The sequence below is a fragment of the Phymastichus coffea genome, unplaced genomic scaffold (assembly GCF_024137745.1).
Source record: "Phymastichus coffea isolate CEN01 unplaced genomic scaffold, Cenicafe_Pcof_1.1 PCOF00013, whole genome shotgun sequence".
Lineage (NCBI taxonomy): Eukaryota > Metazoa > Arthropoda > Insecta > Hymenoptera > Eulophidae > Phymastichus > Phymastichus coffea.
The window spans coordinates 3,262,804-3,284,192 of record NW_026706824.1 but is presented as its reverse complement, the minus strand read 5'-3'; the positions used below and the strand labels follow the sequence as shown (position 1 = coordinate 3,284,192).

At 44.5% G+C, this 21,389-nt stretch overlaps 2 protein-coding genes across 2 annotated transcripts in view; one reads left to right on the top strand and one right to left on the bottom strand.

The window, feature by feature from the left end:
- The window catches only part of LOC131673513 (uncharacterized), a 1,322,481-nt gene that overhangs the window by 1,253,879 nt on the left and 47,213 nt on the right, over positions 1–21,389 (bottom strand). The gene's annotated exons all lie outside the window — the stretch shown is intronic.
- Positions 7,857–8,825, top strand: LOC131673473 (uncharacterized). Its single transcript, XM_058951495.1, has one exon. The coding sequence runs from the start codon at positions 7,857–7,859 to the stop codon at positions 8,823–8,825; it is 969 nt and encodes a 322-aa protein (XP_058807478.1).

Genomic DNA, 21,389 nt, shown 5'->3' with positions numbered 1-21,389 from the left:
CGTGTGTTCAAGAAGTAAGGTGAATTAATAAATTATGCGGGCTACGTAGATTCGAACATCGAAATTTATTTTATTATGTTGGTATACATGTTCCTCATATATGCTCACAGTTTCAGCCAGTTCGTATATTTACTTTTATTTGTGAGACAGAAACGTTAGACGTGTTTTTTGTGCTCGCCGATTTTCTGCTATCGAAAACATCGGATTAAAGAGTTTGCATAAAATTGTGTGTAAAAAATGGAATTAAATGCTCCAAAAGGCTTAAAATATTGACAGTGACATACGGTAAGTCTACTGCAAGTCAAAAAAATGTTTACAAGTCGTATAAGCTCTTTCGAGATGGCTGAGAAGACACCGACGACGAATCTCGCTCTGGACGCCCGAGTACTTCAATAACTGATGAAAGTGTTGAAGAAGTAAAACAAATAGTGTTAAAAAATCGTCGAATCACTATTAGAGATGTGGCTGAAGATGTGGGCATCTTTGTTGACTCGTGCCATGCAATTTTTTCCGAAGTTTTAGGCATGAAACGTGTAGCAGCAAAATTTTTTCCGAATCAGTTTAATTTTGAACAAAAGAACCGTCGCAGCAGCATCGTTCAAGAGTTGTAAAATAACGTCAATGATGATCCTGTTATGCTCCAAAGTGTCATTACTGGTGTCGAATTATGGGTTTATGGTTATGACGTCGAAACTAAAGCCCAATCGTCCCAACGGAAGACTCCAGAAGAACCAAGACCGAAAAAAGCACATCAAGTTCGATCAAACGTCAAGTTTAATCAAATGTACTCACTGTTTTTTTTTATTATCGTGGCGCAATACATCAAGAGTTCTTATCACAAGGTCATGCGTTCAATAAAGAGTATTACATTGAAGTTTCGCGCTGTTTGCGAGAAGGAATACGAAAAAAACGTCCGGAATGGTAGAAAAATAATTCATCGATCTTGCATCAAGATAATGCACCTACTGACTCATCGTTGCTTGTGTCAAACTGTTTGGCCAAAGATATAACCACAATCATGCCTCAGGCACTATATTCACCGGATATGGCCCCCTGTGACTTTTTTCTGATCCCAAAACTGAAGAAACCAATGAAACGAAGGAGTTTTGGAATGATTGAGGAGATAAAGAAAAAATCGCTGGAAAAACTCAAAACTATACCAGAAAGTGCTTATCAGAAAAGCTTGGGGGATTGGAAAAAACGTTGGCACAAGTGTATTATATCTGACGGGAATTATTTCAAAGGAGACAACATAAATATTAAAGAATAAATAAATATTTTTTCATACAAATAAAAATTCATCTTACTTTTTGAACACATCTCATATAGCTTACCAAGCTAGAGACGCTTCACCTATTGTGAGGACCCACTACTAGCCAGCATAGCTTAGAAAGCTAGAAACGCTTCCCCCTCTCGGAGGATCCAGATCTAGCCAGCATATAGCTTACCAAGCACCCTACCAACTTCTACAGCGTCCTACATTTACAACCTCTATAAAAGAAATTTACTTTGACAGCGAATATAATAATATTCATTATTATATTACTTACTAATAAGGGGGGGGGGCTCTGGAATGTCGCAACTAAGTCAAGGAACCACTCCGGGCGGTCGGTGGGAGGCACCACCTACTCCGTGACCACGCCCAGTGCGTGCGCATGCGCAAACCCCTATGTATGTTTGAAGCCACCTAGAACCTCCACGAAGTGGCTTAAAACATACATTGCTTATCTACTATAATTACACAGGCCGACAGAATTTGACAAAAATATTTTACCAAGAACGCGAGTATAGTTTTCCGAAGGTTTTTTGCGCGCTGAATCCGAATCCGAGGTCAGAATTACTCTGGTGGCTCCGGTTTTCGAGATATCCTAACCTTAAAGTGCAAAAAACGCGATTTTTGCCTATATTTGAGGTTATGTAGCAAAGAAATGAAATTTTTTTTTCAAAAAACTGTATACATCAAATTAAAGTATGAGTTTTCTTCTTTCAAATGCCGTTGAGTATGCTCGGATATCTTTTTTTTTCACGAAGTTACACAAATTTGAAAATTTCAAATTTTATGAATTTAAAAAGCACCACATCATTCAACCCAAGCTATCTAACAAGTAACCATATTAAAGAGCCACTCACCAATTTAAACCAAACTTGGAAATATGACAAAATACTAAAAAATATTGTGAGCATCGTGCTTCTATTTACAAAATGCTCTCTTACAGGTAGAAACCACCCCTGCCAACCCCTAAACAGGCTCACCCACATAACCCTGGGTAGAGCAAGTTTAATTAACTGCTTTTTGATAAAAAAACTCATTTTCTAATCACAGGTATGTGTACTAATATGATCTAGATAGGCCTCATCCCCAAATACCTCCTCAACCCTTTAAAACCAGCCCTCCCAACCCCTAAGCAGGCACACCCACATGACGCTGGGTAGAGCAAGTTAGCCAAGTGCTTTTTATTTCAAATTTGTGTAACTTCGTGAAAAAAAAAGATATCCGAGCATATTCAACGGCATTTGAAAGAAGAAAACTCATACTTTAATTTGATTTATACAGTTTTTTGAAAAAAAATTTCTTTTCTTTGCTACATAACCTCAAATATAGGCAAAAATCGCGTTTTTTGCACTTTAAGGTTAGGATATCTCGAAAACCGGAGCCACCAGAGTAATTCTGACCTCGGATTCGGATTCAGCGCGCAAAAAACCTTCGGAAAACTATACTTGGGTTCTTGGTAAAATTTTTTGTCGGCCTGTGTTATTATCATAAAAGAAAAAAAAAAGCAAAACTCAAAATCAATAAAATCCATATCCATAAACTATAATTTCATAAATCTAAAAGTGCCTAGAAAATTTAATCCAATAAAAATCTAAATTCCGGATGTACAATGTTAAAGTCTACATACGGTCTCTTGCAATAGAAAACTCACACACTATAAAGTCTGAGAATCATAAACGAGAAATTTACAAACTAAATGTCGAAAATCTACGATCCTTTAAATTCACAACCTCAAAATTAAGCAATCTTCTACCCGAATAAATAAATCCTTAACTTACAAACTTCTAACCATAAACTTTGAAACTCATGAATTTTAAAACTCTAAACTTCAAAATCCACTCACAATCCCGAAATTTATAAGATTCATATCTAAAAAGTCCATATGGGTTGAATATTTGCAATTGAAAATATTAATTTAAAGTTTTCATATTGTTTCTATGTTTTTTTTTTAAATTGTGTATTGAGAGAAACACTGAGTTCTTCCGGTAGATGTGTGCATTTCGAAAATTCGAAGAAAGTGGATGTCTAATTTTCATCTAAATTGTATATGTAAACAGTGTTTCAAGTATTGACTAAGATTGATAACGTATATAACTTGTCATAACCCGCGATGTCGTAAACCGAAATTTTTTAGTGCCTGACTCCACTGGTGACGGCGGGTAACGTGTCATCAACGATGGCTTTGCGTAAAAAAATTGAAGCCTGTGTAACAGACATAAAGAAGTATCTTACAATGTGTGACAAAATTAACGCACTGCCACTATTTTCTTATGCGCGGGTCAGTGAGGCACTTTCGCTCACGGTAATTGAGGGAGAAAAGAGAACAGGTCATAAATTTATTAGTACACGACACCTTTAACTAAGCGAAATCGTGATCTTATTATTAATAATAACTAAATATACAATATTATCTAAATAATATGCACAGATAAGAACATTACTCTAATCAATAAACACTTAACATCAAATAAAGAAATATCCTAAACTTATGCACCTACGCCGTTAACTCATTCCCTTTATAAACTCGCTAGATAAAGAAAACCTACCTCTAACTATTTACACACGGATATACATACTTAATTACTAATACAAAAGAAACCTCAGGTATTATCCGGCAAATAAATGCCTTGACAATACTGACACTCGCTTACAACCGCAATAACGCAATTACGATCAGACGCGTCTAATCGTGGTCTTTGCCACAGGCCCAGTATCTGCAGGCGATGTATCTGCAGGCGATGTTGGCTCTCCTTGCAGGTGGGGCTGGCTGTAATCGCAGACAAAGTTGTTGCCGGTAGAGTCGGCCTTCCTTCCAGCTATCCAAAAACTGCACTCATTCACGCACACACTTTTTCTCGCGCTGACCGTCTCGCGGCCGCTCAGCGGCGCTCGCTCCCATCCCTTCCTGACCTATTAGTTAGGCGGCATGCGATGCGCCGCTTATCGGTCACGCGTTATGCGCCTGCCTAATCCTGCATAGGCCTAATGCTCACTCTCTCTCTCTCTCTCTCTCTCTTCGTTTGTCACTCTCTGACCGTGTTCCTCAACTCGAGCGCTCTTGGCTCCGCTGGTCCGTCCTTGGCACTGAAACAAAAGGCCAAACGTTAGGCGCGTTCTTAAATGCGCCTAACGTTGGCCACCATGCCTTGTCGAAAGAGGGGAGGAGGGAGAAACATAGGCGAGGAGCATGCATGCAGCCTGCTCTCGTCACAAATGCAGGGATTAAAAATCCCACTGTCGGTGATTGGTCAAGGTAAGCAAGCGGGCCCGCAATCATTGTCATCATGCGACCGTAGTTTTAAATGGGTGGAAGACTTGACCGTTTTAGTTTTCAATGCAACGAGCTCAAAAATAACTGCATGTTATCAGCGGTTAAACAATTTTTGTGTCGTTTGAATCTATATTAAGAATTATTCTAATATAGGTTTAAGTGGAATGTGCAATTCTTCAACTCCAACGATATTATTCGTTATTTTCTCATCGAGAATCGCCGGATCAAAAAAATAAATGGTCAATATAAAAGTCAACATTAAATATCTATATGCAAAGTTTCTGAACTAGAAAGATACGATACTAACAGAAAAATATCATTTGAAGAATTTGAAGATCAACAAAGCGTCGAATTGGATTAATTGCTAGAATTTGAAGATGATCAACATAGGAATGTCCATGGTTTTAATCAAAACAAGCTTAATGACTTGTGTTGAGATACAAGTCTTTTGAAAGAATTTGAAAGAATTTAAATTTTTAGATTCAAGATTGAAAGAAGAATTGTTTAGGTCTAGGTACTAAAATTTATTCTGATTTTGTGATCGAGCTCATCCATTTCGGAAATTTTTCTCAAAAGCAAAAGGTTTGGTTTATTGTAATGATGCTGTATGGTTAATAAATTAATATAGATTTGTTGAATACATAGCTAATAACTGGCGTCTATTCATTAATTCATAGATACAAAGTTTGAAAGCTGTATTACTTCTTAGCGTGACGAGGCCCTGGCCAAGATGTCCGGCCCTGTCGGGTTTGCTCTCTCTCCTGCGACTTGCTCTTTCGCGGTGGCCATGGCAAATGTGATGGAAGCCAAGAACCATTACCGATGCTCGCAACGCTTTATTTCAGGACTAATAACTATGGCCTTCATCGTTAGTGGGAGTCAATGAGGAGCAAGAACGGCAGCGGCAAGAAGAAAGATAAGATGCGTCAAGTAAGACGAGGAAACGAGCGCGAACGACCCGCGACGATCCGCTCACAAGAGCGAAGCCACCGGCGTTACTTGAGCCGGCACGTGCGCGGTGAGGGGAGAAAGTATAAGTATTAATCAATATTACAACAGTGGAAACAATATGCCCCTATACCAATTCGTCACTCAATAATTTTAAAAGAGGAATACAATAATTTCCATCTACTTGAGAAATTGAAGTACAATACTTATAAGTAGCAATTAGTTGGAGATATTTAAATAACCAGTATTTTACTACGTCAACTAAAAGAGGAAATACTAAGTATCTATCTTTTCTTTACAAGTGGAACAGTCGTGCATTATATACGTAAAAAAAATTGGCCTCTCTGCAGGAATTGACTCCAGAATCTAAGAAAATTGTTAAAGAATCTTTCATTCCTAGTGATAAATTTAAAAAGTGACGCTTTCATGTATCTATTGGAGAAATTCCTCAGTATTTCTGAAGCGAAAATTAAAAACGGTATTTTTATCGTTCTCAAATAAGGGAGCTGTTGAAAGATGAAGGATTCAGAATAAGAATGACAACTTATGACAAAAAAAGCTTCGAATAGTTTCAAAGAACTTTAGTAAAATTTTTAGTAAATAACTAAAATTCTTATCAAAAGAATATTGTCTGTAATTTCTTGCCAAAATACCAAAATAAGTGATGTTTAATGAATTTGAATATTTATTTAGTGCATTCTTACATTAATTACTTTCTAAAAATCTGGAGAATTTCATTAAGAAATAGGGTAAGAGATTTGACGAAGATTTGAAAGAGTTCCAGAAAAAATATCAAGGTGATTAGGACGTATCGTAAACATTATTCCAGACTATTGCCAGTCCTGAAAAAGAGATACATGAAACAAACCTAAATCTATCCATTATCTAACTACTTTCTTTGAATATATTTAATGTGTCTCTTTTTAAAGACATTCGCATGATTTATTCAAATACCGACGTTTTCTGTCTTTTTTCAAAGTTAAATTTTTGTGTAATCTCTTATCTTGTTCCTAATTTAGTTTGTCAGAAAATTGATATCGTATAATATTTTTCATATATATATTGAAAATCACTCTTCAATAGTTTTTTGTTTGAAAAGCTGTAAATTGAATTTGATATGTACAAGTATAAAGTACAATGACTAGAAAGAGGGTTTGCCAGACAGATCCTTAGATAAACTTTTTTTTATATAATATTGATCTGTGACACTGATGATTAAAATTTGAGAAGGTATGAAGGAGAGACTCGTTATAATCGTGGAATTCGCCGTGCTCGCTGAAGATCGCGATCACATCGCCGACGCGTCGCGCACTCGTGAATAAAAAAAGAAAGAGAGAAAGGCGAACTGACCTGGTGAAGACTGCTGGCAGGAATCGCTGTTGATGCTGCTGGCAGGAACTATTGCTGATAATTCCCCTGCAGGCAGGAAATTGTGGTAGGCTCGGGTGTGGATCCTACGATGCTAGAGTCGTTGGAAGTCCTCTATCCGTGCTGCAATCTGTTCGTTGTCGTCTGCTTCCTTTGTTTGATTTACTCTCTTTCACGTGCGCACGCTCGGCCATCAAACGATCCGTCTAACTCTGAATCTCGGCTCGAACTCTCTTCTCTAATCGTTCGCGCGTCGGCTCGAGCAACGCCGGTAGCTTCGCTCTCGCGAGCGGATCGCCGCGGGTCACTCGCGCTCACTAACTCTCTACTCGCGACACGTCATTCTCTCTCTCTTCTTTTTGCCGCAGCCACTCTCGCTCCCAATTGGCTCCTAATGACGATGCCCGGCTCAGGTATTGGTCCTGAAATAAAGTAGTGCGAGCATCGGTATCGGTTCGTAGTTTTCAAACGCTCGCCAGGGCAACAGCGAAGGAGCGAGGCTGCGAGAGAGAGAGAGAGAGAGAGAGAGAGAGAGAGAGAGAGAGAGAGAGAGAGAGAGAGAGAGAGCGAGCCAGACAGGGCCGGCTATTCTAACCAGGGCCCGTCACAGACCCCTCCCCCCTCCCCACCGAAGTCATCGATCTCGTCCTACGATTGACTGACGATCAACTCGCTCCTCTCCGCGAGTGCCCAAAGCGAACGTTCGCTCATAAAAAAAAGGACAGTATAATAGGAGCGAAGGTGTGGCGACGCGCGCACGGCATATTTTCGATGTTCGATTGTGAAGTTGCCGTCGTAGAGCTGATTTTGTTATATTCGACGCGCCAATGTTTCTACATGATTTTTCTTTAGTCGTTATTATGACAGCCAAATCATAATCACATATTAATAAAGCTATTTACTATATATTGTCTCTACACATTCATTCTCTTCATTGGTGACCCCGAATTAAAGTATATTTAAAAAAAAAAGAAAGTTAACTTTTGAGAGTGAAGAATGGTGTTACCCCGAGACAACCAGCAAGAAGAGCTCAGTGCACAACTCGAACAGTTTCGCTTCGACAACGAGCGACTCACTCGGGAACTGGCTCAGCAGCAGGAGCAACAACTGCAACAACAGCGACAGCAGAACAATGATGGCCTTGCAGCAGGCGGCGCACCCGCCCCAGTTAACCCCATCCCTGCACCGGCAGTTCATCGTGTTGCTGTCAAGCTGCCGCCCTTTTGGTCAGACTGGCCTAGCATGTGGTTCGCGCAGGCGGATTCGCAATTCATTATCTCCAACATCACAAACGAAGTAATAAAATTCCATTACGTCGTTTCACAATTGGATACTCGTATAGCTGTCGAAGTTGAGGATATCATCGTCAATCCGCCCGCCGATAATCCGTATACTTTTTTGCGCACCAAACTGATTGAGCGTTTGTCTGCCTCAGAGGAACAACGCGTGAGGCGCCTGATTAGTGAGGAGGAACTAGGTGATCGCAAACCCTCGCAGTTCCTTCGTCACCTTCGCACACTTATTGGCACGACAGTCATCCCGGATAACCTCTTGCGTCAGTTTTGGCTCCAGCGTCTTCCGTCTCACGTTCAAGCCATCATCACTGCGCAAATGACGGCTCAACCGACCTTGACCCTCGATAATCAGTCCGAAATCGCTGACAAAATCATCGAGGTGTCTCCAGCAACGCCTTTATCCGTCCGAGCCACCTCTGTTTCAACGTCCACCGAACAAGAAGTATCAAACAACGCGTTGATTTGTGCCATCGAATCGTTGTCAAAGGAAGTCGCAGAGCTTCGTAGAAATCGAAGCAACAGCCGAGGACGTCAACGCAGCCAATATAAGCAAGATTTCAGTCCTGATTCATCTCGTCTGTGTTGGTACCATCGCAAATTCCAGGAAAAAGCTACGAAGTGCACCAAGCCGTGTGCTTACAAACCGGGAAACGACTACGGCAGTTCGTAAGGACGGCGTCGAACTGTTTGTCTCCGGGCAGCCGTCTCTTCGTGACCGATCAGACCTCCAAGCGCAATTTTCTCGTTGACACAGGGTCTGATATTTGTTGTTATCCTCGTCGTTTTCTTCGTCAGCGTTCTTCTCCTACTAATTTTAACTTGGTTGCAGCGAACGGCAGTGCAATTAAGACGTACGGCTATCTCCCGCTTAATCTTAATTTTGGTTTGCGGAGGGAGTTCAAATGGAAGTTTGTCATCGCTGACGTTGATGTCCCAATCATCGGTTCGGATTTTCTGTCGCACTTCCATTTGCTACCTGATTGTCATATGAAACTTCTCGTTGATGGTACCACTAATTTACGAACAAACGTTCAGGTAAAAAAAGTTTTTCAGCTCAGTGTGAAAACCGTCGCAATGTCTTCTTCGCCCGAATTTTCTCATATTCTCGCTGAATTACCTGATTTGACTCATCCTTGTGGTAAAGATCGTGAGATTAAACACAATACTGTTCATTACATTCACACTACTCCAGGTCCTCCAGTCTCTAGTACTCCTCGTCGATTAGCTCCGGACGAACTCAATGTCGCCAAGAAACAATTTAAGGACATGGTCGAGGCTGGCACAGCCCGCCCTTCTTCAAGTTGTTGGTCGTCACCGTTGCATTTAGCTCCAAAAGGCGAGTCGGACTGGAGACCCTGTGGTGATTATCGTCATCTCAATAGCCGTACTATTCCGGATCGTTATCCTGTTCGGCACATCCACGATTTCACAAGTAATTTAGATGGTTGCACGATCTTTTCAAAAATCGACCTTGTCAAAGCGTATAACCAAATTCCTGTTTTCGTTGACGACATTTGCAAAACTGCCATTACTACACCATTCGGTCTTTTCGAATTTCCTTATATGACGTTCGGTCTTCGTAACGCAGGTCAAACTTTCCAACGCTTTATGGATGAAGTTTTGTTCGGTTTAGATTTTTGCTACGCTTATATTGACGACATATTAATTTTCTCTCGTTCTATTGATGAGCATAAAAAGCACCTCAGAATTGTTTTCGAGCGTCTTTCTCGATACGGTGTCTTAGTTAATGCGTCAAAATGTGTTTTCGGTGTTCCGGAACTCAATTTTCTCGGATATATTGTATCTTCGAGCGGTATTCAAGCTCCGCATGAGCGTATCACGGCAATTCAAAATTTTTCTTTGCCTCAAACTGCGCAGGGCTTACGTCGTTTTCTCGGTATGATGGATTTCTATCGACGATTTATTCCGCACGCTTCTGAGTTTGAAGCACCACTTCACGACGCACTAAGTAACCCACCTTTGAAAGGTAAGCATGGACTCAAGAGCTTGAAAAAGCTTTTCAAGCTTGCAAAGATTGTCTTTCCTCGGCTACTCTTTTAGTTCATCCACGAATTGGTGTACCTCTCGGTATATTCACTGACGTTTCGGGCTTTGCTGCTGGCGGAAGTTTTCAGCAGTTTGTTAATGGTTCTTGGCAGCCGCTCGCATTTTTCTCAAAAAAGTTGACTCCTAAACAAGCGCAGTTACCGGCATATTACCGGGAACTTCTTGGTACATATATGACAGTCCACCATTTTCGTCATTTTCTCGAAGGACATCACTTCACTATTTTCACCGATCACAAACCTTTAATTTATGTTTTCGGACAAAAGCGTGACAATTTACCTCCTGTGCAAAGAAATCAGGTTGCATTTATTTCTGAATATACTACAGATATTCAACATATCAGCGGGGCAGATAACGTAGTTGCAGACGCTCTTTCCCGCATGGAGGCAATTTCAAAACCATTGAACTACGAGTCATTGGCAAGATTTCAAGAAGACGATGAAGAACTCAAGACTTTTCTGAATCAACATACGTCTCTTCAGCTTAAGAAGATCAAAGTTTCTGGATGTCAAGGATCAGTGTACTGTGACGTTTCATCTGGTAAGGCAAGACCTTTTATCTCTACTCCATTTCGTCGTCAAGTTTTTGAACAGCTCCACAGCCTCAGTCATCCTGGAGTCAAAACGACCGTGAAACTTATTAGCGATCGTTTTGTTTGACCTTCCATGCGGAAGGATTGCCGTATTTGGGCTCGAGCTTGCTTGGATTGTCAATGTTCTAAAATTTCACGTCATGTGAAATCATCTATTGGCATTTTCGATCTTCCAGCTCATCGTTTTTCGCATGTTCACGTCGATATCATTGGTCCTCTGCCTTCTGTTCGCTCTTTTAGGTACTGTTTGACTGTTGTCGATCGTTTCACTCGTTGGCCGGAAGTTTTCCCACTTGAGAACATCACTGCAGAATCTGTCGCTCAAGCATTCCTCAGCGGTTGGATTTCTCGTTTTGGTTGTCCTCAAATCGTTACAACAGATCGAGGTTCTCAATTTACTTCGTTTTTGTTTCGTGTACTCGACGATTATTTCAGCATCAAGCACAAATATACCACTAGTTGGCACCCTCCAGCTAATGGTCTCGTCGAGTGTCTTCATCGACCTCTTAAGGCTGCTATTACAGCTCATTCTGATGTAAACTGGGTTGAAGCTCTTCCTCTCGTTCTTCTTGGTATTCGCTCTGCTTTCAAAGCCGATATTAATTCATCATCGGCTGAATTAGTCTACGGCGAACCTCTACGTCTCCCAGGCGAGTTTATTTCAGCCAACGCTCAGACCGCTGAAGATCATCCGACTTTCCTGGCCGCTCTTCGTGATCGCATGGCTCGCCTAAGACCAACGCCAGCATCAAGACATTCAAAGCCTGGAGTTTTCGTTTACAAGGAACTTCGAGACTGCACGCACGTATTTTTACGTGAAGGGCCAGAACGACGATCTCTGCAACAACCATACAGAGGCCCTTTCGAAATTATTGACCGCAACGATAAAACTATGACTCTAAAAATTAACAACAAACCAAACCAAGTTACGATTGACAGATGTGTACCAGCGTTTATTTTAAATGAACCACCACCAGTTTTCTCATCACCATCGAAGCCTACGCCCTCATCTTCACCACCAGTTGAGAAGCCTCTGCCTCCACCTGCATCACTATTAAAAAAGCCAGAGCGGACAACTCGTTCCGAAAGACGTGTGCATTTCCCGGACCGTTTCCAACCCTGACCTTTTTCACTCCGCAGGGGGGTAGTGTGGCGACGCGCGCACGGCATATTTTCGATGTTCGATTGTGAAGTTGCCGTCGTAGAGCTGATTTTGTTATATTCGACGCGCCAATGTTTCTACATGATTTTTCTTTAGTCGTTATTATGACAGCCAAATCATAATCACATATTAATAAAGCTATTTACTATATGTTGTCTCTACACATTCATTCTCTTCAAAGGGTTCTACACCTCATATGCACGCGTCGAAGTTACGCGCACCTCGGTCCCTATTCAACCCTTACATGCATACAACACGAGAATAATCAAAACAATAAAATAAATAAAAGTCTATCAAACAACACTCTACTCACAAACGTCAAACTACACCTGATCCTGGGAGGGCCCTGCTTTCAGGTCATTAGAGCTCGGGGCCAACTCGGCGGCGAGTGGATCGACCACCATCTCCTGTGATTTCAACACGGGAGGAGTATGGCGTCGAACCACCTCCTCATCCCTGCGGTTAGAGCTAGAGACTCGATGCTCTTCTCGAGCATCGTTCCTTATCTGTTCCACAAGAGGGCCGCCTGCAGCCTCTTCTTCATTCCGAGCGGCTAACGCTCGAGCAGCTTCTATCCGAGTCCGATTCTTTTTACCTCTCCGACCTACCTTCTTTCGCCGTTCAGGCGCTGCGTCGGTTCCGGCCATCCCTTCAGTCAAGGTCGCCGGTTCCGCATTCGCCAGGGATTCTAAAATCGCTCGAGATTGGAGAGGCAAATGTACTGGCGGAATGCCTGAACTACGGGCCGCCTGCACTCGAGTCATAATGTGCGCTCTGAATGCAATTGCACATCGCTCACATATGTTCACAAAAACATCATATCGTCCACAATTGCGGCAGAATATTTGCGGGTTGACCACTTCTGGACACCGCGACCGCGAATGGGAACCGGTTCTGCAATTAAAACAGAGATACGGCACCACATCCCTCTCCGCGTCAAACGGTACCGTGGCCAAACTACGCAGAAAGGCGCCTGACAGCCTGTTACCTTTCGCATCCATCCACGGCTGCGGCCCCTGCGGTGCTACAGTACGAAGCGAGGATTGGGGCATGGAAGCCCGCGAAAACTTGCTCGCCCGGCACGCACAAGTGCACACGGCCTGCTCTCGACTTCTCGCCGGGCTTTCCTCCGTAGCTCTTTCAATCTCCGGGGTGTCCGCCGGAGCTGCTTCCGACGCCAGTTCACTTGAACGTCGGACAGGCTCTTGGGGCGGAGTAATCATGTGTGGCTGGTTCCATTCGAGCTGGGTGTGAAATGGAAAGATTCCCAATGTTGGTATTGCTCCATCAGTGGGACGCACCCAACGTCCTTCGCGCAGCTGTCCGCTCCTCTTCTGTCTTTCGCTCAGTCACTTCCTCGCTTCGACCAGAGTTCTCATCCGCGATTAACTGCACAGGCCTTCCCGGACGTCTCTCCTCAGCCATCTTTTGCTGGTTTTCCGGCAACTGAGGACTACGGCCAATCGCTACCCGCCACCGCCGTCGGCTAGCCTTTGATGGGTGGTTTTTACGCCTAACTCTCGAACTAAGGGCCGAACTTGCATCCTCTTCCTCGGAGGCCGATCAACTTGTCAGAGGACTATCTGAATTACTTCGCTCGCACACTTCTGACCTCGTTGAGACGCTCGTTGAGACGCTTCGCTCTTCTGGCCGAGCTAGGTTGCGATGGGCCGCTTTGCCACTCCAAGCCGAGGGCTGGTCAAGCGTCCACCATCATTCTCTCTCTTGCTGCCGTTCTTCTTTCTTCCGCTGTCTGTCCCTCATTCAGCGGAGAAAACAGATTTTTCAACGAAAAATCCGGACCTCGGCGTCGTCGTCTCCTTCGGCCTGTACCTCTCTGATATTCTGCCACTCATCGGCGTTCATCCTTTAGGTACCCCTCTGGTGGAATATTTGACACCGCAGGCGGCCAGCGGAAAGAGAATCTGCAGGTCCAAAGCTTGGAGATAGAGGGGCTTCCACTCCAGCGGACCAAGAACATGTTTTGCAGGCTTTACGGGAATCAAAACCTTCGCCGCTTCTGCAGGTCTCTGCGTATCATCGTCTTCTTCCTCAATAAATTCAAGGAGGCCATTTGTAAATACTTGAAGCGGGATCTTCGCCGCTCTCCGACCGATTGCCTCCTTTACAGGAACCTCTTCATTACCTTCCATCGGAGAGACAGCCTCAGCGGAGGGAGCTACCGGACTTTGCAATAGAAGTTCTTCCAGCTCTTCCTCCATTACTGCGCTGTCCGCTTCCATGGCTGTCTCTTCTACTGTTTTTGGGATTCTACCGGGGAACAAGAGCTCCGACTGAACGCGGGCAACGCGAAGCATAGTAAGCTCGTCTACCACGGCGGTTATTACAGGGGAAATTGGGGCTTTAGAATCTTCGTTTTTCCATTCCCGGGCTCTCCTCGTGGAGCGCCTTCTAGGGCACTTCTCTTGCAGGATGCCTCACTGGGATTATCCCCCCCCCGGGTCGGAGGGAGCGAATCCGCGGGCTCAGCTCCGCTCACCTACCCTCCGAGCTCGGGCGTGTCCGCCTGACTGCCCAAAGCCAAACCGATAGGACTTGCGTCCTCGGCCGCGACCTCGAGCGAAAGGGACACCAACTCTCTCGTCCGCTGTTCCATTTGTAAAGGTAAAACCAACACCATTACTAACTATTACACTACATATACAATAAAGAAAAAGAAGAAACCAATACAACATACATCAATACATAACGCAACTCTACATCTCAGTCTAGACGACACGATAATCACTGGATCTGGCCCACGACTCGGGGCGGAACGTATCTTTTTAAATCTTTTACGTGCGGGACCTGTCGCTTGTCCTTTACTTCCAATTCATACACGACGTCCGAAATCTTTATGACTATCTTATACGGACCTCCAAACTCAGGCTCTAGGCTGGCGTTTCGGCCCACCGCCGCACTTGACAACGGATGAAGTTTGCGCCAAACCAAATCCCCTTCACTAATTGCAGCATACCGGCGCTTCTTATCGTAGGCGCACTTCTGTCATTCTTGAGCGCTCTCATATGCTTACTAACTAAATCACGCAGCGCGTTTAATCGCTGCAAGTGATATTGCCAAATTTCGGGACTTATCCTGATCATGGGTACTTTTCTCTCTACCTTACGCCTTAGGCTTTTGGCGGGCCGCGGATTACGTCTGAAGTTCAGAAATGCCGGTCAAACCTTCGTAGAGGAATGAGTCGCATTACTTATCGTGTGCCTAAACTCATGAAGGTATCTATCCCAATCTCTGTGATCGTTATCGATAAAAATAGCGATCATAGTCGATCAGAACTCGGTTCATTCGCTCTACCGGATCACTTTGCTGATGATAGGGAAGACAGAAGACGTGCTCTACGCCATACTCGCTTAAGGTATCTTGAAAAACTTTACTCTGGTACGCTTTCGCGGTATCGTTAACGAGGTAATCCGGTGTTTCCCATCTCAGCAAAATTAATTCCTCAAACGCGCGTGCAAGCGACTTTCCGTCCGCCGAACTCAACAGTTTAAGCTCTACCCACTTCGTGAAGAAATGATGAAAAACTACGATATAGCGGTAACGATTCTTACTCCTCAGCAACTCCACCACGTCGGTCGCAACCACCGCCCAAGGACGATCAATCAAGCGCCTTTCCATTAACCCTTGGGGTGCTCGTTGCTCAACCTTGTACCACTAACACTCTTGGCACTGGTCGACAAAGGTCTCATACCAGACGCCTCGCCAGTAGTACTCGCGAGCCACGCGATCATAAGTCTTTTCCTACCCGAAATGCCCTGAGGACGACGCACAGTGCGCATCTCGCAACACCCTTTCCTTATACCCCAACGGAACTACGAGTCGCCAACACTCTTCGCGATGGGTAACTGGGTCGAGGAGATGGTTTGTCATGTACCTGTACAATAAATTATCCTCCACTTTCCAGTTTCTGTACTTCTCAGGCCGTTCGAGAACCTCCTGGCACCTTTACAGGTACCAAGTATCCTCGATAGCCGAGAACTCGCAAACCTCCGCCGCGTCCTCGAACTCGGGTGAAAGTGCATCTGGGACATGGTGCAAAGCACCTTTCCTGTGCACGATCTCGCAATCGAGCTGTTGGAACTCCAGCACCCATCGCTCGAGTTTTCCTCACGAGGTCTCACTTACTCAACAATCTAGTCAATGCGCTGTGATCCGTTACCACCACGAAAAAATCGACGCAATTGCTCTATGTTCCTTGGCACCTGATCGGCCGAATTCTTTCCAGGTCGGGGCGTAGGCCCTCGCAGTCTAATTAGTAGCCGGGATACGTAACTTTGGTGCAAAAGAAGTCTGACTTTTCCAACTTCATCTCTAAGCCTACCTCCACTAACCCACACAACACTCGACCTAACCAAGCCATGTAATCCTCGAAACTCGTACTCACTACTAATATGTCATCCATATACCAGAATACAATCGGCGAGTACTTCGGGCCAAACAAAGCGTCCATAAATGGCATAAACGTTGCGGGGGCATTCACTAGACCAAACGGCATTCTCTCGTATTCACACAGTACTGATCTCGGTACCGCGAACGCAGTGTACTACTTACTACTAACTCCTATAACTCCTCTAACTGGATCTGCCAAAATGCCGAACATAAGTCGATTTTCGAGAGAAAAACCGCGCCGCGCAGTCGGTCTAAATTCGAATCGAGATTAATCATCGGATATGCATCGATTTTAATTATATTATTCACCGGACGAAAGACCAGGTAAAATCGATACGTTCCGTCTGCCTTCTTAACGATGACAGACGCGCTACTCCACTGACTATTAGACGGTTTTATGATTCCTGCGCGCCACATCCGCATCGTTTCCTCTTGCGCAAAGCTCAAGATTGGAGGCAACATTTGCCTCATAGGCGTCTTGATCGGCCACGCGTCACCGACATCTATGATGTGCTTGATCAAGTTCGTTACGGCCGGCGCGGCACCGGGCTTCGGCACAATACTGTGCACGAGTGCCAACATCTGTTCTCGCTGCGTTTCACGATATTTATGCAATCCTGCGCATTTTGCAAATACGAGGTGTGTTCAAAAAATAACGAGAATTTTCATTTTATGAAAAAAATATTTATTTATTCATCTACATTAATGTTGTCGCCTTCAAAGTAGTCCCCTTCGGATACAATACACTTATGCCAACGCTTTTTCCAGTCCTCGAAACACTTTTGAAACTCGATCTTTGTAATAGCTTTTAGCTCTTTCAGCGATTCGCTTTTAATGTCATCTATGCTTGTAAAACGACGGCCTTTTAATGTTCTCTTTATTTTTGGAAATAGAAAAAAGTCACATGGAGCCATATCTGGCGAATATGGAGGCTGAGGCATCGTTACAGTTTCGTTTTTGGCCAAAAATTCACGAACAAGCAATGAAGTGTGAGCAGGCGCATTATCGTGGTGCAAAAGCTATGAATTGTTTTGCCACAAATCCGGGCGTTTTTTTCGGATTGCTTCACGCAAACGACGTTGAACTTGTAGGTAGTACTGCTTATTGATTGTTTGACCTTGTGGCAAGAATTCATAATGCACTATGCCATTAAAATCGAAGAACACAGTGAGCATAACCTTCACATTCGACCGCACTTGTCGAGCCTTTTTCGGTCTTGGCGATCCAGAATGCCTCCACTGGGACGATTGAGCCTTAGTTTCGACATCATATCCGTAAACCCATGTTTCGTCACCTGTTATAACACGTTTTAGTAGTTCTGCATCGTTATTGACTTCATTTAGCGACTCCTGAGCAACTTCCATTCGCCGCTGTTTTTGTTCGAAATTCAACAATTTTGGAACGAATTTTGCTGCCACACGTTTCATACCCAAAACATTCGAAAAAATTTGATGGCATGAGCCAACTGATATGCCAACATCATCAGCGACTTCTCTGATTGTGATTCGGCGATCGTTCATAACCATTTCTTTCACTTTTTTCACGTTTTCATCGGTTGTTGATGTGCTTGGGCGTCCGGGTCGTTCGTCATCTTCAACGTTTTCGTGGCCATCTTGGAAACGCTTATACCACTCATAAATCCTTGCTTTACTCATAGTAGACTCACTATATGCCTTTGTTAACATTTGACAAACTTTACTACACTTTATTTCATTTTTTACGCAAAATTTAATACAAATTCTTTGATCCATTTTTTTTCACAAACGAAAATCGCCGAGCTCGAAAAACACGTCTAACGTTAGCGGCTGCCACTTAAAAAGTAAGCAATGAATATTGCTGAAAATTTTATCGTACTTCAGGGGCATGTGTACCAACATAATAAAAAAAAATGTTATACAAGCGGACTCTCCAAACCCGCGAAATTTAAAAATTCTCGTTACTTTTTGAACACACCTCGTATGTGCGCCGACCCTTTCTCGTTACTCGCAAACGGGATCCACTTTCTTGAGCTTTTAGGCCTCCATTCGCGTCTCTCAATACTAAATTCTTCCATCCACTCGTTCCACAATTTCACTCCGAGTATCAGATCGTGCTCGCATCTCGCCACCGCGCATTCAGTCAAAGCTCCGCAGTTTCCGCCGATCTCTAGGTGCAACTTCAGATCTTCGAGCGCACCTGGTTCTTCGCCCGAGACTCCCTTTATTACTATAGTCGAAGTTTTCAGTCGCGACTTGAATCTATTCGCTAACTCCGGGCCTACGACGGTCTCTTGTGCACCCGAATCAAGCAGAGCCGAGTAATTCGTACCGTTGATATTAATCGTGGCAAAGAACCTGTTCTCGACTACCGCTCTATGCGCTATATCCTTACGACTCGTTTTCTCTGTAGTAGAGCTTCCCGAGCTTGTCTCGGTCTTCTCCTCCAGTAACACGAAAGGTGCTTCAGCCACCTTTTCCGATACACTTACGCCTTCGGCATCGACCCTACTGTCCTTTAACGACTCATTCGTTGCTAAATCGACCAGCACGAGCGGTCTCAAGGAGCATTGCAGCGGCTCCGTCGCTGCTGGCTCGACTTGTTCATCGCCCCGCTTTCTGACCTCTAAACCCGCTGGAGGGCTTAAGGAGCGTAAGGACGACGCTTCCGTGGTCCGCTCGTCTTGGCCCCTATTTAGCGTTTCGTTTGTCCTGCTTGGGTTGTCCCCCTCAACGGCGCGGTCAAATTCGCCGCTACGGGAGCGTCGCGATTCCCCCAGACTTACGCTCCTTTCCGTCGTTCATTCAGGCTCTCCTGTCATCACCTTAGCCGGTCCCGTTAATGCTCGCGGTTCCTCCTATGCCACGTTTTCTGACTGGACGCGGATCAAGGATACCTCACTCAACGCATCGCCTCTGTGTGACTCTACCTCTCTGATTCAAAGAAATCTTCGTTATCAAGGTCAGCTACTCTCAACCTATTCGACAGATTTTCCCAGAAGACCGCTCTCAACCCGGTCTGCTCACTACACGCGTACCCTATCTGACTCCAATTTTTTTTCACTCGTTACTCCGCTGCCAGTGCTCGAGGCCGGCGGGTCGCTGGCGGATACGAACGCCGCCTCGCCTGTCTCAAACCTTCCTTTCCCACCTATACTCGCAAAGGCATGCGCTAGGCATGCCATCCGTTCCCGATGTACCTTTAACACCAGCCGTGCTCGCTTAAGCCAATTTACGCAGGGGTCGGTGAGCGAATCTCGGTCCCCGCTTGCGGGTTTTCCTGGGGTTTCACATTTCCCGCACACGTAGAACATTCCTTAACTATGAACCCGGCGTATCACAAACCTGACACGATACCAAAGTCCCCGGACATGCGTTAGCATAATGCCCTAGCTGCTTGCAGTTGAAACATCGTGGCGCGTTCTCGCCGCCTCCGCGACTTCCACCAGTGCTCTGGCCCGGACACTGCGCGTCTCTATGCCTACTCACTCCGCACGTAAAACAAGCTCCACTAAACGGGCGGCTACCTGCAAGTCCGCCACTATTCTGAAGTCGCTCCCTTCTTTGCTGCGGAAGCAAACTCGACGGTATCGCGCCTTGCTGTCGCGCCCATCCCGAATCGTTCGCCCGGGCAGCCGAGGGTGCGACGTCCACCGCACTCGAACCTCCGGTACCATCGCCTCGCCGTTCAACCGGGTTTTCCTGCCACGGCTGCAAGACGTCCACCGCAACTTCTCCTTCCGGGGAGGTACTTTTTCTTCGTTTATTTCACGCCCGCGACCTATCATTCTCCGACCGCTCGACTAGGGCGATTTTGACCTTTTCCTCCGCCGCCACCGCGGCTTTAGCAGATCTCCTCCCGGGTTTCGTGGCGCCCTTATAAGCTGCGTCAGCCACCAACATACGATCGGGGGCCGGCGGTAGCCGCCAACGCTTCTCTCGGTCGCGCTGCCGCTCATACTCGCAGCCCTCCCGTTTCAATTCTCTCATAGACGAGAAAGACTTCCGGTATAGGACTCTCGCGAATGTCGGGTGTAAGCTCTCCTTGCAAATGCTCACCTGCTTCTTTTCCGACGAGGGACGGTCAAAACGCCTAACTATCGACTGGAACGCGTTGATATAATCGCTCAGGGCTCTCCCTCTGCTTACGTGCATAAGCGCAGCTCCTGATATAAATCCAATCTCTTCCAATGCTCACCGAATTCCTCATTAAAGTCTTCTAAAAACTCGTCAAGGTTATACCAATCAAGCTCGTTATTCCAGTACCACAACGCTGCTTTCCCGGAGAGTACCACACCCATTTTTGCCTATTTTTTATCTATACTGTGCCGATACGGTTGTTTATTTTAACTGTATTTTATTAAATTTTCTACGTTACTTTAATGCGGTTTATAATACTTCAAAGTGTCATGTTCGAGGATCCCGATATCAATTGATGTGAAAATAAGTAAAGAAAACTACACGTCATTTCATATGGTACACACAAGCCTTGTGTGTGTACTTCAGAGCAGAACGTATTGTTTAAGAGATGAAAAATTTTTGGGCGTTTGGTAAACAGCTCGCCGGTAAGCCGTACATACCGCGGAGGGCCTATCAGCAAAATGACTCCGTCTAGACAGGGATAAGAAAGGCTGTTTATTCAAAATTATGAGCTCGTTGATGATTTGCACGAAGTCATGGAGCATCTACCAATCCGAATAGTTAATATGACTAGATCAGAGTACCCTACCAAGCCCGTAACTTACACTTTATATATTCGCTGGGTATGCTAACTGTTATTCTACATGACGAGATAATCCGTCAAACGTCGCACTTACTCATCTTAGTGCTTGACAGATTATCTCTTTGCAACCGTTACATATTTGATTTTCTCCTATATACACCTATTTTCACCTATTATCACCATTTCATTTCACAGATTATGCCCATTGTTGCCCATTTTTACCATTTTGCCTATTTTTGCTTATTTTTGCTCCGTTTTTCCTATTTTTGCCCATTTTCATCCATACTGTGCCCATATTGCACCCA